This window comes from Phoca vitulina, unplaced genomic scaffold (genome assembly GCF_004348235.1).
Source record: "Phoca vitulina isolate PV1807 unplaced genomic scaffold, GSC_HSeal_1.0 scaffold102, whole genome shotgun sequence".
NCBI classification, from domain to species: Eukaryota; Metazoa; Chordata; class Mammalia; order Carnivora; family Phocidae; genus Phoca; species Phoca vitulina.
In genome coordinates, this window is record NW_022589805.1 from 809590 (window position 1) to 821916 (window position 12327).

General features: G+C 56.0%; 1 protein-coding gene across 6 annotated transcripts in view; it reads right to left on the reverse strand.

The window, feature by feature from the left end:
* Positions 1-11438, reverse strand: part of LOC116627794 (mitochondrial import inner membrane translocase subunit TIM16) — a 72178-nt gene extending 60740 nt beyond the window's left edge. For 3 of the 6 annotated variants that reach the window (XR_004298535.1, XM_032397706.1, XM_032397711.1), the window contains exons 1-5: positions 11278-11438; positions 8894-8990; positions 7728-7802; positions 3491-3561; positions 2916-3099 (exon numbers count right to left, since the gene is read on the reverse strand). Coding sequence is in view for 5 of the 6 variants with exons in the window: in XM_032397706.1 (XP_032253597.1) it covers positions 2916-3099; positions 3491-3561; positions 7728-7802; positions 8894-8990; positions 11278-11337 (487 nt within the window). In the remaining variant the exon portion in view is untranslated. Of the gene's footprint in view, positions 1-2915; positions 3100-3490; positions 3562-7727; positions 7803-8893; positions 8991-10855; positions 11159-11277 lie in introns of those variants that run through there. The other 3 variants (XM_032397709.1, XM_032397707.1, XM_032397710.1) reach the window with 3 other exon arrangements.
* Between the last annotated feature and the right edge of the window lie 889 nt (positions 11439-12327).

Here is a 12327-nt window from a genome sequence, read left to right on the forward strand (position 1 = left end):
TTTGACAGGGAGAGACACAGCGAGAGAGGAAACACAAGCAGGGGGAGCGGGAGAGAGAGAAGCAGGGGGAGTGGGAGAGAGAGAAGCAGGCTTCCTGCGGAGCAAGGAGCCTGATGCGGGGCTCGATCCCAGGACGCTGGGATCATGACCTGGGCCGAAGGCAGACGCTTAACGACTGAGCCACCCAGGTGCCCCAACTCAAAAACCTTCTGAGCCTCCCTGCTCCTTACTCAGCCTGGCTTTCACGTCCCACCCAGGCTTACTTCCAGTCACTCACCAACACACCCCGACTGAGTCACACCAGCCCATAGCCAAGCCACATACATTCCCACCCTGGGCATCTGCTTGGGCCATCCCTGCTCCTCCCCCAGTGTGACAGTTTTAAAATATGTCCACAAATTATGTGATGCTCATCCTATTATAGGTTGAATTGTCTACCCACAAAAAGATGCTAGGACGCCTGGCTGGCAATGTTGGAAGAGCATGCGACTTCTTGGTCTCAGGGTAGGGAGTTCGAGCCCCACACTGGGTAGAGAAATTACTTAAAAATAAACAAATAGGGGTGCCTGGGTGACTCAGTCGTTAACCATCTGCCTTCTGCTCAGGTCATGATCCCAGGGTCCTGGGATGGAGCCCCGCATCGGGCTCCCTGCTCCTCGGGAAGCCTGCTTCTCCCTCTCCCATTCCCCCTGCTTGTGTTCCCTCTCTCGCTGTGTCTCTCTCTGTCAAATAAATAAATAAAATCTTAAAAAAGATAAAATAAACAAACTTAAAAAAAAAATTGCTGACGTCCTAATCCTCAGCACCTGTGCTGTACCTTTCTTTGGAAACAGGGTCTTTGTGGAAGATCAACTTAAGCTGATATCGTTAGGGTAGGTCCTAGTCCAGTAGGACTGGTCCTTGTGAAAAGGGAAATTTGGACACAGAGTCAGACGTGCACAGAGGAAAGACGATGCAAAGACATGGAGAAGACACCACGTACAAGCCGAGGGACGCCTGGGGGGCCTGGGACAGACTTGCCCTCATTGTTCTCGGAAGGCACCAGCCCTGTCCCGACCCCTGGGTTTCAGACTTCTGTTCTCCAGACTATGAGACAGGAAGTTTCCTGTTATTTGAAGTCATCCAGGTTGTTGTCCTTCATTACAGCAGCCCTAGGGATCTAACGCGCCCTCCCTTCAAAACGTGAAGCCTAATTCCCTTCGTCTTGAGTGTGAGCAGGACTTAGTAACTCGGTTCTAACGAAGAGAGTCTGGTATAAGTGGAGGCATGTGACTTCCGAAGCTGGGCCATGCAAGGCACTGCCGCTTCCTCCCTGCTCCGCCCCCCGTGGATGGTCCACCAGAGGCAGCCAGCCGCCATGCTGCGGGGTGCTCACGCAGCCCAGGGAGACGCCCTGTGGCGGGGACTGAGGTGTCCTGCTCACAGCCAGCACTGTATCCGTGAATCCTCTGAGAAGCCGAGCCTCCTGCCCCAATCAAGTCTTCTGATGAGGGAGCCAGCATCTCAACTGCAACCTCATAAAAGACCCTGAGCATGAAGCACCCAGATGAACAGCTCCCAAATCTCTGACCCTCAGAAACTGTGAGATAATAAATGTTCATAAGTATTTTAAGCCTCTACGTTCTGTGATAATCTGTTCTGCAGCAGCAGATAACCACTTTGCCCAGGCTTCCTGCCCTGGGATTAACCCCAGCCCTGCTGCCCACCTGCTCTGTGGCCTTGGGCCTGTTGTTTAACCTCATCTGTGACATGGGAATGGCAGCGCTGCCCGGTGGCACCACTGTGCCGAGTCGGCAGGAAGCCCTCAGCACAGAGCCGGGCCTGCGAGGGCTTGAGACACAGCAGTTACAGCTGGGTGACCCCCCTGATGACAGACTACCTGGTCCCCTCTGCTTCAGAGGTCAGGCTGGTCTCCTGGATGGTACCAGGAGGTGGGTGGTTCACACTATTGATGGCCCTTGGTTGGCCTCTTTGTCCCAGCCCCAGAGGTGGGGACCTCACCTTGGTGAGCCTGGCCCACCCTGGACACTCCACACAGCCCTAGAAGGCAAGGCCATCTTTTAACTCTCGGAGCCTGTGTCTTTGCCCTAAAAAGGGGATGAGAGTGTCAGGGCCTCGGCAGAAATGATGCCGTGGTGTCACCACACAATACCAGGCGTCCGCATGGGTCACAGGGTCATAACCATTCACTGAGGAATCTGACCCAAAGCTGTCATCATCTATGCTGGTCTGAATGTTTGTGTTCCCCCACATGTTGAAGCCTGACTCTCGCTGTGATGGTGTCTGGAGGCAGGGCCTCTGAGAGGTGACTGGGTCACGAGGGTGGAGCCTCCTGAACCAGATCAGTGACCTGATAAGAGGCCCTGAGCGCCCCTTCGACCCTTCTGTTGTGAGAATACACAGCAGGACGGCCATCGGTGACCCAGGAAGCAGGTTCTCACCAAACACTGAGTCGGCCGGCACCCTGACCTTGGATGTCCAGGCTCCAGAACCACGAACAATGAATTCCCGTTGTTTGTAAGGCCCCCCGGCTGTGGGGGTGGCTTAGAGCAGCCAGACTTGGTACACACGAAGACAGGCTCAGCCGTGAAAGCGAGAGCAGAAGCCTGGGGGAAGGGGCTGCAAGGCGGCAGAATCCCTGTCTGGCAGAAAAGCGGCCAGAAGTTTGTTTTCAAAACTGAAGTGACACACCACTCAAGCAATAACAGTAGAAGGAAGGTACTTAGGCATACGGAGGAAAAACAAGTTCACAAGATGAAAACAGATGCCTACAGGAAGTGGGATGCAGCATTTGTGATACATCTGCTAGAATCTCACAACCCTTCCTCCCACAGACACACATACTCTAAAATTCACGGTACGAACACCTAGAGTGACGGAGTGCCGTCCAGACAGGGGCTGCCGGGCACGGGTACCTGTGAGGGCCTGCTGCTTGGCTACATCCCAGACCTTCACGGCCATGCCCGCTGCGCTCGCCAGGACACCATCCGCGGTGGGATGGAACTGCAGCACCTCTACCTGGACGGGCTCTGGGCCCAGCACCAGCCCGGGCACCGAGGGCAGCACCTGGCCAGGGGCGGGCAGGCGCCACAGCTTCACCTACGGGAAAGAGCAAATCCATGAGCCCAGGGCCGCCCCCAACCCTGGGACTGTGCTTGGGCATGGGGGCTGTGTATCCCATGTGAGGAAAGACAGGGCAATCCAGCCCAGGATCACGGGGTGTCATTAGAAGCAGGGGTGTATGGGGGGGGAGACATGGGGCGGGGGCTCTGCTCCATGTCCTCCAGTGTCCCCCACCACCCCAGCCCTGTACTCCTCAGGCGGCCCAGCAGCAGAACAGCAAGCGAGGTCCACGGCTCCCGGCAAGGGCACGAGAGCACAAGGGAGCTGGTGTGGGACGAGGAACTGAGACTCCGGGCTAGCCCGGCTCGGGAGGCCTGTGAGGGGACTGGGAGGGACATCGAGCAGCTCATCCAGCAGCTCCACTCACCGTCCTGTCAGCTGAGCCTGTGGCCAGGAGGAAGTCATCAAAGGGAGAGAAGTCCAAGTCCGTGACCAGGTCTGCGGGAGAGCAATGGCTGACACAGGCCTGGCGAGAACTTACCAGAACTTTGTTTCCAGCCCAATATGATATCTCCCTAAGGTGGGGAACCACAGCCCAGGGTTTCAGAGATGGGACAACTCTGCCCACATGGTGGCAGGCTGAAAGTCCACGAGGAAAGGCACCTCTGGAAAGCCCCGCCTGTGGTACACACCCCCCAGGATGGGCTAAGGCCCCGGCATCAGGCAGGAAGCTCCTCAAAACACCAAGCACCGGCATGTGCCCCAAATCCAGAGCCCAATGCAGGGCCTGGCCTGCAAACGTGTGAATGAATGCAAGTGCCAGCCCTGCTCTGGGTCCACGAGGGATTCACAAACTGGACAGACACCACTCAGCCCTGACAGACCCTCAGCACCTCCACAGCGAGACACACACACACACACACACACACACATCTCTGCAAACGTAGCAAGAGGTAGGCTGAGTACGGGGACTCAAAGGTCAGGGCTCAGGGCAGCTTCATGGAGGAAACACGGTGAGCCCTGAAGAATATGAAGGACTAGAACAGGTCAGACATCAGGGAAGCGGGGGCCTGGGTGACACGCCCAAGCTAGGAGTTCTCTGCCCCTCAAGTCCCCACCGGGGGGGGTGGGGTGGGGTGGTCAGAGTGTATCTGACCCGAGGCTGAGCAGCCAGATTCTCTCTTAAGGGAATTATACCAGGAATTGGAAGGCCTAGTGACAGGGCGCCTCAGGGACTGGCCTAGGTGGAGGGCAGCCAGCTGGGAGGGAGCCGTCAGCTCCCATGCCAGGACGCTCCTAAGGCCTGCATGTCCAGCTGCTCCTTTGGTTTTGGAAACTCCCCAGGCCTTCAGCTCTGGAAGCTCTCTTCTAAATCCCTTTTTGGCTAAAGCAAGCTGGAGCTGGTCTCAGTTCTTTGCAACCCAAAAACCTGAGCTGCTCAGCTCCAGAAGGCCAGGAGAGGGAGACAAGGGCACATCGAGTGAGCCACAGCCCTGAGAGGAAACCCACATTTCCTGAACCTCACGGGGGGGGGGGGGGGGGGGGAGGAGGCCAGGGATCAGTGTGGGGTGTGGCAGGGAATTGTGAGCATGATGGCCAGGATTGCATCACCAGGGTAAGGAGCGCAGTGACTATTTCTGCTGCCTGCCTCCACAGGGGGTCAAGCAGGTATGTTTTTCTCTCAGGCCAGAGCCAGACTCTGAAGAGAAAAGAGAAGGGCAGGGACACCTGGGTGACTCAGTCAGCTAAGCGGCTGCCTTTGGTTCAGGTCATGATCTCAGGGTCCTGGGATTGAGCCCCCCATCGGGCTCCCTGCTCTGCAGGAAGCCTGCTTCTCCCTCTCCCTCTGCTGCTTCCCCTGCTTGTGCTCTCTCTTTCTCTCCGACAAATAAATAAAATATTAAAAAAAAAGAGAGAGAGAGAGAAAGAGAAGGGGCAGATGAAGACAGGCACCCCTTGGGACAGCCCTGGTCTGGACTCCTGGAACTCCTGCCACCCTGCCTGTGGGCTCCGCACTAGACAGGGCAGGGCCCAGGCCGGATGCAGCAGCCAGCGTGAACAACCTGGCATCCCTGAGGGCATGAGAAGCGGTGATGTGGCCAACCTGAGTGCCCAGCTGAGCTGGCAGGCCTGTGTCCTTTATGTGCATTTACCTCACCAAATCCTCACAACAACCCCTCAGGATGGCACTATGGCATGATCCCCAACTGGGGGACAAGGACATGAGGATAGAAAGGTTAAGTAATTTGCTTAGAGCCACATAGCTAGGAAGGGGCAAGGCTGACTGATGTTTCAGAACCTACATCCTCAGACAGCACCACACTGCCTTTCCCAGCTCGGAGCAGGTCCCCAGCCACCCCACAGCCCAGACCGCAGGAACACTCTTCAAACGCTTCCCAGCTCTCTGCTCCCCTGGGCAGCTGGGCTGAAGGGCACTTGGCCCTGACCAGGAGGCAGAAGGCACCCCCAAAGGCAGGGGAGCAGCTAAAGGCCAGCCCACTGCACTCTCCCCCACCAGTGGCACCTCAGAGGGCAGACTGGTGCCTGCTGCCTTGAAGGCAGGTTCTGAGGAACTAGAGGTGCCCCCAGAGCAGCGTCCTGGCAAGGCTGTGAATAGTTGAGGCCACAGTGAGCTACACCGTATCAAAAGAGGCCTGGTCCAGCTTCTCCTCAAAGGTCCCCCAGTAATGGGGCTCACTACCTGACAGACATCAGCAACCTGGGGCAGCTCCCCCATGGGTAACATGCATCAAGAATACAGGGGCCAGGAGTGCCCGAGGCGCTCAGTCGATCGAGTGGCCCGCTCTTGGTCTTGGCTCAGATCGTGATCTCGGGGTCCTGGGATCGAGCCCTAAGTCTGACTCCACACTCAGTGGGGAGTCCGCTTCAGGATTCTCCCTCCCTTTGCCCCTCTCCCAATGCACGTGCGCACACACATTCTCTCTCTCTCAAATAAATGAATCTAAAAAAAACAAAAGAAACAAAAAAACAATACAGGGGTCAGACAGACCCTAGTTCCAAGTCCAGTGTTGGTAGGCTCCTAATCTCTTTGAGCCTTAGTTTTGTTAGCTAAAAAAATGGGTCATTTAAAAATTTTCTTCAAAAAGGTGTAAGAGGGCGCCTGGGTGGCTCAGTTGGTTAAGCAACTGCCTTCGGCTCAGGTCATGATCCTGGAGTCCCAGGATTGAGCCCTGCATCAGGCTCCCTGCTTGCTGGGAAGTCTGCTTCTCCCTCTGACCCTCCCCCCTCTCATGTTCTCTCTCCTTTTATCTCTGTCTCAAATAAATAAATAAAATCTTTAAAAAAAAAAGAGTAAGAGTGGATAAAAAAAGCAGACTCCTACCACCTGTTACAACAAAAATTAATCTCAAATGTTACGCTAAGTGAAAGAAGCCAGATTTGAACGACTATGTGTGGTATCATTCCATTTATGCGAAACATCCAGAAAAGGCCGGGCTGTAGCTGGCAAACGTTTGCTGCAAAAGGGTAAGACGGTAAATACTTGAGGGCTTGGGGACCTTATGGTCTCTGTCACACCTCCTCAACTCTGTGGTTGCTGGGAGAAAGCAGTCACAGGCTGAATGTCAATGAAGAGGCGTGGCTGTGTCCCAAAAAATGCTATTTACCAAGACAGGCAGCCGGCCAGATGTGGCTGGGACAGTAGCTTGCAGACCCTGGCAGCAGAGGCAGAAAGCAGATCAACCAGTGCCTGAGGCTTCGGTGCCGGAGGTGGAAATGGATTAACCACAAAGGCGCATGAGGATCCTCTGGGGAAATGTTCTAAAATTGGGTTTTGGATACCCAACTCTGTCACTTCCATAAGAGTCATCAAATCCCTCACTCAAAACAAGTCATATTAATGGTATATAAATGATGCCTCAATAAAGTTGTAAAAGGCTTTAAGAAGGAATAAGATGAGAAAGCGTAGACAACGTTCTCAGCACATAAAGAGCTCTTGACTGGTCTTCACCTCTGTTACTCTATTGGCTTCTGTTCTCATCACCTGGACCCCTACACTGAGCTGCACACTCAGACCGGGGACCAAGGGTCAGACCCCTTCCCTCCCCCAAGGCCACCCAACAGGCGGCCAGGAAGGCAAGCCCGACGGGCTGGCCCGCAGCTGCAGCAGCTGGCCAGGGAGAGCGAACTGTTCCCTGGGAGCGGGCGGGCTGCCAGGCGGGCTGCCGGGAGCCCCCAGAAGCAGCTGCAGCACACAAAAGCTCTCTTTGTGAGGGCCCGTCTCCAGCCCTGAAGCCCAGCCAGCCCCCTCCTTGAAGGGCGTTGAGCAGCCTGGCTGGGGAGGAGGCCTGGTGGTGAAGGGTGGTCTGCTGGGCTCCAGAAGAGGTCGCGGGACTAAGAACCCCATAGGACTGAGTCCTCCACAGTGGACTCCACGGCACCAGCCTGGAGCCTGGTGCTGGCCAGGGCACATCCCCCCCTCTCAGTTGGACGATCTGGAGCACTCAGCTTCTCCTCTCTCTGCCCAAGTGCAATTCTCAACCAGGACCCAGCTTTCCAATATAGCTTTCGCTGTGCGAAGGTATAGCGAGGACAACAGGAGGAACCTGGCAAGCCATGAGACTGTGGAACCCGGTGAGTATGAATCCCTATACCCAGGGAGGGAGGAGCGAGTTCTAGACTTCCTGGGTCCAGTCTCCACTCACCTGAATGGCAGCCAAGGTAGGTCACCTGTCTCTTGTCCTCTCCTTGGCCTTCCAGAGGCACGATGCCCAGCACACCTGTCAAACACACGGGGGCTCTGACTTCAGTCCCAATGGGAACCATTTGCTGCCCAGGGCTCCCAGAGGACACGAGACCCAAAAGCTCAGCCTTGGACCTTCCCAGAGCCTCCACCAATCATAAAATAATACCTCTCGGGACACAGTGATTGGTCCAAGATTATTTTCTTACCCTACAAAAGAACCTGCTGTGACATCAGATGTACAGAAGATACTGGAGAAAGAGGTTGTCTCTTTCTGGCATTGTGGGTCGTATGAGGCCAGCTTTGGGCCACCAGTGGCCACTTTTCCCAGCTTTACCTGAGAAAGAAGCCATCACCCAAGGGCAGCTGAGCTGAAGGACAGGACACAGGTCAGGGCCAATGGCATGTGTGAGCCTCTGGATACAGCTCTGCCTAAAGCCTCTGGACGTCTTACTTATACCAGCCAAGGAAGTAACCAAGTTTTGTTTAAGTCAGTTTGAGGTCCGAGTTATCACTAGCAACCAAAAAAGTCCCCACTAACACGGGAACTTTTCAAATCTTGGGTGTTCTTATTGACCCCAGCCAATCCCAGACCTCCAGATGAGGAGTAGATAGCATATGGGGACAGCTAAAAACAAACGGGACAGTCCTCTCCTTGTCTTCCTGGCCAATCGCTTAAAAACCATAGCCAGAGGCGCCTGGGTGGCCCAGTCAGTCAAGCATCTGACTCTTGGTTTCGGCTCAGGTCATGATCTCAGGGTCCTGGGATCGAGCCCCACATCAAACTCCATGCTCAGTGTGGTCTGCTTGACATTCTCTCTCTCTCTCCCTCCGCCCCTCCCACTTGCACTCTCTCTCTCAAATAAATAAATAAAATCTTAAAAAAAAAAAAACAAACCCACAGCCAGTGTGGTTTATACAAAGTATACACACATTCCCTAATCAAAACCAATCTGATCATCGCACATTAACCAGTTTATAAGGGTGTAAGGCCCTACATGGTGCTGACCTCTGAGCCCCACGAGGAGCCCCCAAGCCTCCAGCCTGAAATGAGCCTGTCCTTCCGCCCCATCCTAATTAGGGTGACAATGTCTGAATCTCCATCCACATCCATGTCCACCTCCCTACCTGGACGGTCAGAGTTAAATGCAATCAAGTGGCAGCTGGATTTGATATGGTTCCCACATGAGGGTGTGGTTCCTGGTCGAATGTCACTGATCCAGGCCTGAAAATAAAGAATAAGAATTGTGACGGCCAGGTCTCTGCTCATAACTAAAGCAGGGGCTGCTCCATTAGAAATGCATTCCTTTGGATCTAACCCTGTCCCCACTCACGCACTCCCTTAGGATATTCAAAATATTATTGAAATGATAACCTAAGTCATAAGGGGGTAATTTGGTCTATTAAATCGGTTCTCTAATAAGGGGGAGAAGACTGTCAGAAGGGAAGCTCAGGATAAATGAAGTCAAAAGGCCAGGGGGTTGTTTCTTTTTAAAGGGAGAGAGAGAAGCAGAGAAAGCAGAAGTGAGCACCTAAAACAAAAGACAGACTCAACTTCCTCCAAGGCACCGCTGAAGGCCTCTACCAAGTATAGGGGTCTCCTTGCAAGCCCCAGGAGAAAAACACTCAAGCTCAGAAAGGGGAAGAATCAAGGCCTCTCCTCCACAAAGTCTCAGAGAAAGATGAACAATGTACCCCTGAGAAAAGGCAATAATGTTAACACCCCCACATACGGAGGAGCAAAGGAGCATTCTTTCTGAAACTAAGATCAGCAAGGTCCAAACGTTTTCTCTCTTGGTATCAAAGCACTGTGTCACACTCATCCCTGCCGCCTGAAAATTGAACACCCTTGTTTCCCAACCTACCCACCCACAGTGCACCGGAAACCGCCTCCTCCATGCAAGTTTCTATTTCAATTTTCACCTGTGTTATCATCTTGCATTATTTCATGTTTAATGTACAAATAGAGTGACAGGAAATATCTTTGAAAAGGAGAACAGATCACCTGTCCTCCCATCTCCCTAATCTAAACTGTTTTTAAAGCTCTCTCTGTAATCCCTGGTCCCGTGCCTGTCTGTTTACCTTGCTGGACTAAAGCCCACCTGGGACAAGCCCCAAGGCCCATCAAGTATACTCCAGATCCATTCAAGGAGTGCTTACTCCACTCAGAAAGACAGTATTAATGCAAATCTGAGCACCTCTCCACCTCTTGCTTTGCTTTCAACCTTTTAGTGCAATGGCTCCCCACTGCACTCAGAAAAAACCCAACTTCTTCCTGTGGCCCTTGGGCTCTGCAGGACCTCTCTGGACTCACCTGACACCCTGCTTCCCCATCACTGCCCTCCATCCACTCTGGCCCACTTTTCATTCCTCCACCAGGCTCTTTCCCACCCCACTCTTCTTGTAGCTGGCTGCTTCTCACCTTCCTGACCTCAGCTTAAATGTCACCTCCTCCCTGCAGCCTTCCCTGACCACTCTATGGAGATTAACCTGCATGTGGCCATTCCCCTCCATCTCCATTCCAGCCTTTCCTGTGTGTTCTTCAGGGCACTTACTAAAACTTGCAGTGCCCTTGCAGGCCTGTCTGCTTGCTGTATGTCTCCCTCACAAGACTGTAAGCAGTACAGAGGAAGGAAAGTGCTGTGGTGTTCATAGTTGTGGTTCCAGGAGCACACGGAAGTAGAGAGGAAATACTGTCCAAAGGATGAAAATTGGGCTGCTGCCCCAGGCTACCCTGCTATGCGTTTGCTCCTGATGGGGCTACTAGAAGTCAGTGCCTAAGCCTGCCTTCCAAATAACATTGGGAGCAGCAGACCAGGACTGGCATCATCTCTGAAGCACACCCCTCATCAAGCCGGCTGCCCTTTCGGGGGTCCGAGGCGCCCCCCAACACCTGGCTCAGCTCTTCCTCTGGGCTCCACCTCCTCGGGCCTCCCCAGACCCCACCCATCCCCTGGCAGCATCACCCCAGTAAGAGAAGAGCTGCTCTTGCGCCAGCCGCAAGAGAAGGAAGCGCCGGCGGAAACCCGAGGGAGGGGCGCGCCTCTGTCTGAGGGGCTCCCGCTCTTCAGCTGACACACCCGGACTCACCAAGGCCAGCGGAGAGGGAGGCATCTCTCCCACACCCCAGCCCCGGGCAGGGCCGATCGGGGCGGCAGGGAGGAGCTGGTGCCAGCAGAGCCCGAGCCGCGGTCTCCGGCGAGGCCGACCGGAAGCCGAAAAGGCAGGCAGCCTTGCAGGCCTCAAGCCTCGGCCCGGCCGGGCGGGCTGCACAGCTTCGGGGGTCCCGGGGCGAGGCGGGCGAGCCCGCGGACCGCGGCGCTCATGGGGCGGCCAGAGAGAGACCCGGCCAGGGAGCGCCAGATTCTGTCCTCCGGGTGCGACGGAACAGCCGGGACACGGGGCCCGGGCCTGAAGGGGGCGCCCCGGGGCAGGCGGGCTCGGGGGGTTCCCGCGTGGGGTCCGGGGGAGGGGGAGGGGCGGGGGCGCGGGGACCCGCGGGCAGGGCTCACCTCGCGGCGGGACGGCCGGGCCTCCGTGTGTCGGAACTTGGACACCTTGAAGCGGCTCATGGCGACGGGGACTGCTGCGGGCGCAGCTTCGAAGACCCGGGCGTCGGCTCTCAGGTGCACGGACAGCAGCCGCGACTCCCGCCGCCTCCGGCCCCACCCGCTCGCGGCCGCTCGCGGCCACGCCCCGGCACGCCCCCGGCCAATCGCAGCCCGCTCCGGCCCACTGGGCCCCGCCCCGGGCATCTCTCCTCCGGCGCGAGCGCCGCCGGCCCCGTCCCCCCGACCAATCGCCGCGAGGCCGCCCGGCGAGGCCACGCCCCGATGCCGGCGGGCTGGCCGCGCGGGCGGGGAGGTCACGTGCGGCGCGCTGTCCGCCCCCGACCCTGAGGGGTTCGCGCGGTGGCTGGGGGCACAGTCCCGGTTTTGCAGTCAGGCATTTTTCTCGGGGAGGCTCTCCAGCGTGCCGGGCGCGGCCTACCCGGGGGGGAGAGGGGGCGGAAGTGGACTAGCTCCATTTCGGAGACAGGGACCGCGCTCAGGACAGAGGAGCCGCTGGCCGCGGTCACACAGATAGCGGGTGGCAGCGGGGGAAGGAAGGGGCGCTCAGGTCTGACGCATATCCCTGTCGCGGGGCTTAATCTAGCGCCTCCGCGTCGCACCCGTCCTGCTTAAGCCAGGTGGGCTCGAGGGCAGGGATGCGGCCTTCAGCATCCCCGCATTAGGGCATGTCTTGGCTGCAGGCCTTGGGCGCCGTGGGGCAGGACCGACACCTGCAAGTATGATTTAGAGGTAAACGGAAAGGGAGAAAAGTGAGAGAAATGGAGAAGACCTTTCAGAGCCCCACCAATGACTTGCTTAGTCCCCAAACAACTCAGGAAGAGAACAGCTTCATTCCACAACCATTTCTCTTTGCTTTGGAGACGAACTCCGGAATAGGCTTTCTGCTTGAGAACAGGCAGGACGCCTGCTCAGGCGTGTCTGGAAAAGGGACTTTGATCTGAGGAATGCGAATGACTGCTGAAAAAATTTCCAGAGTCTGTGGCAGAGGAC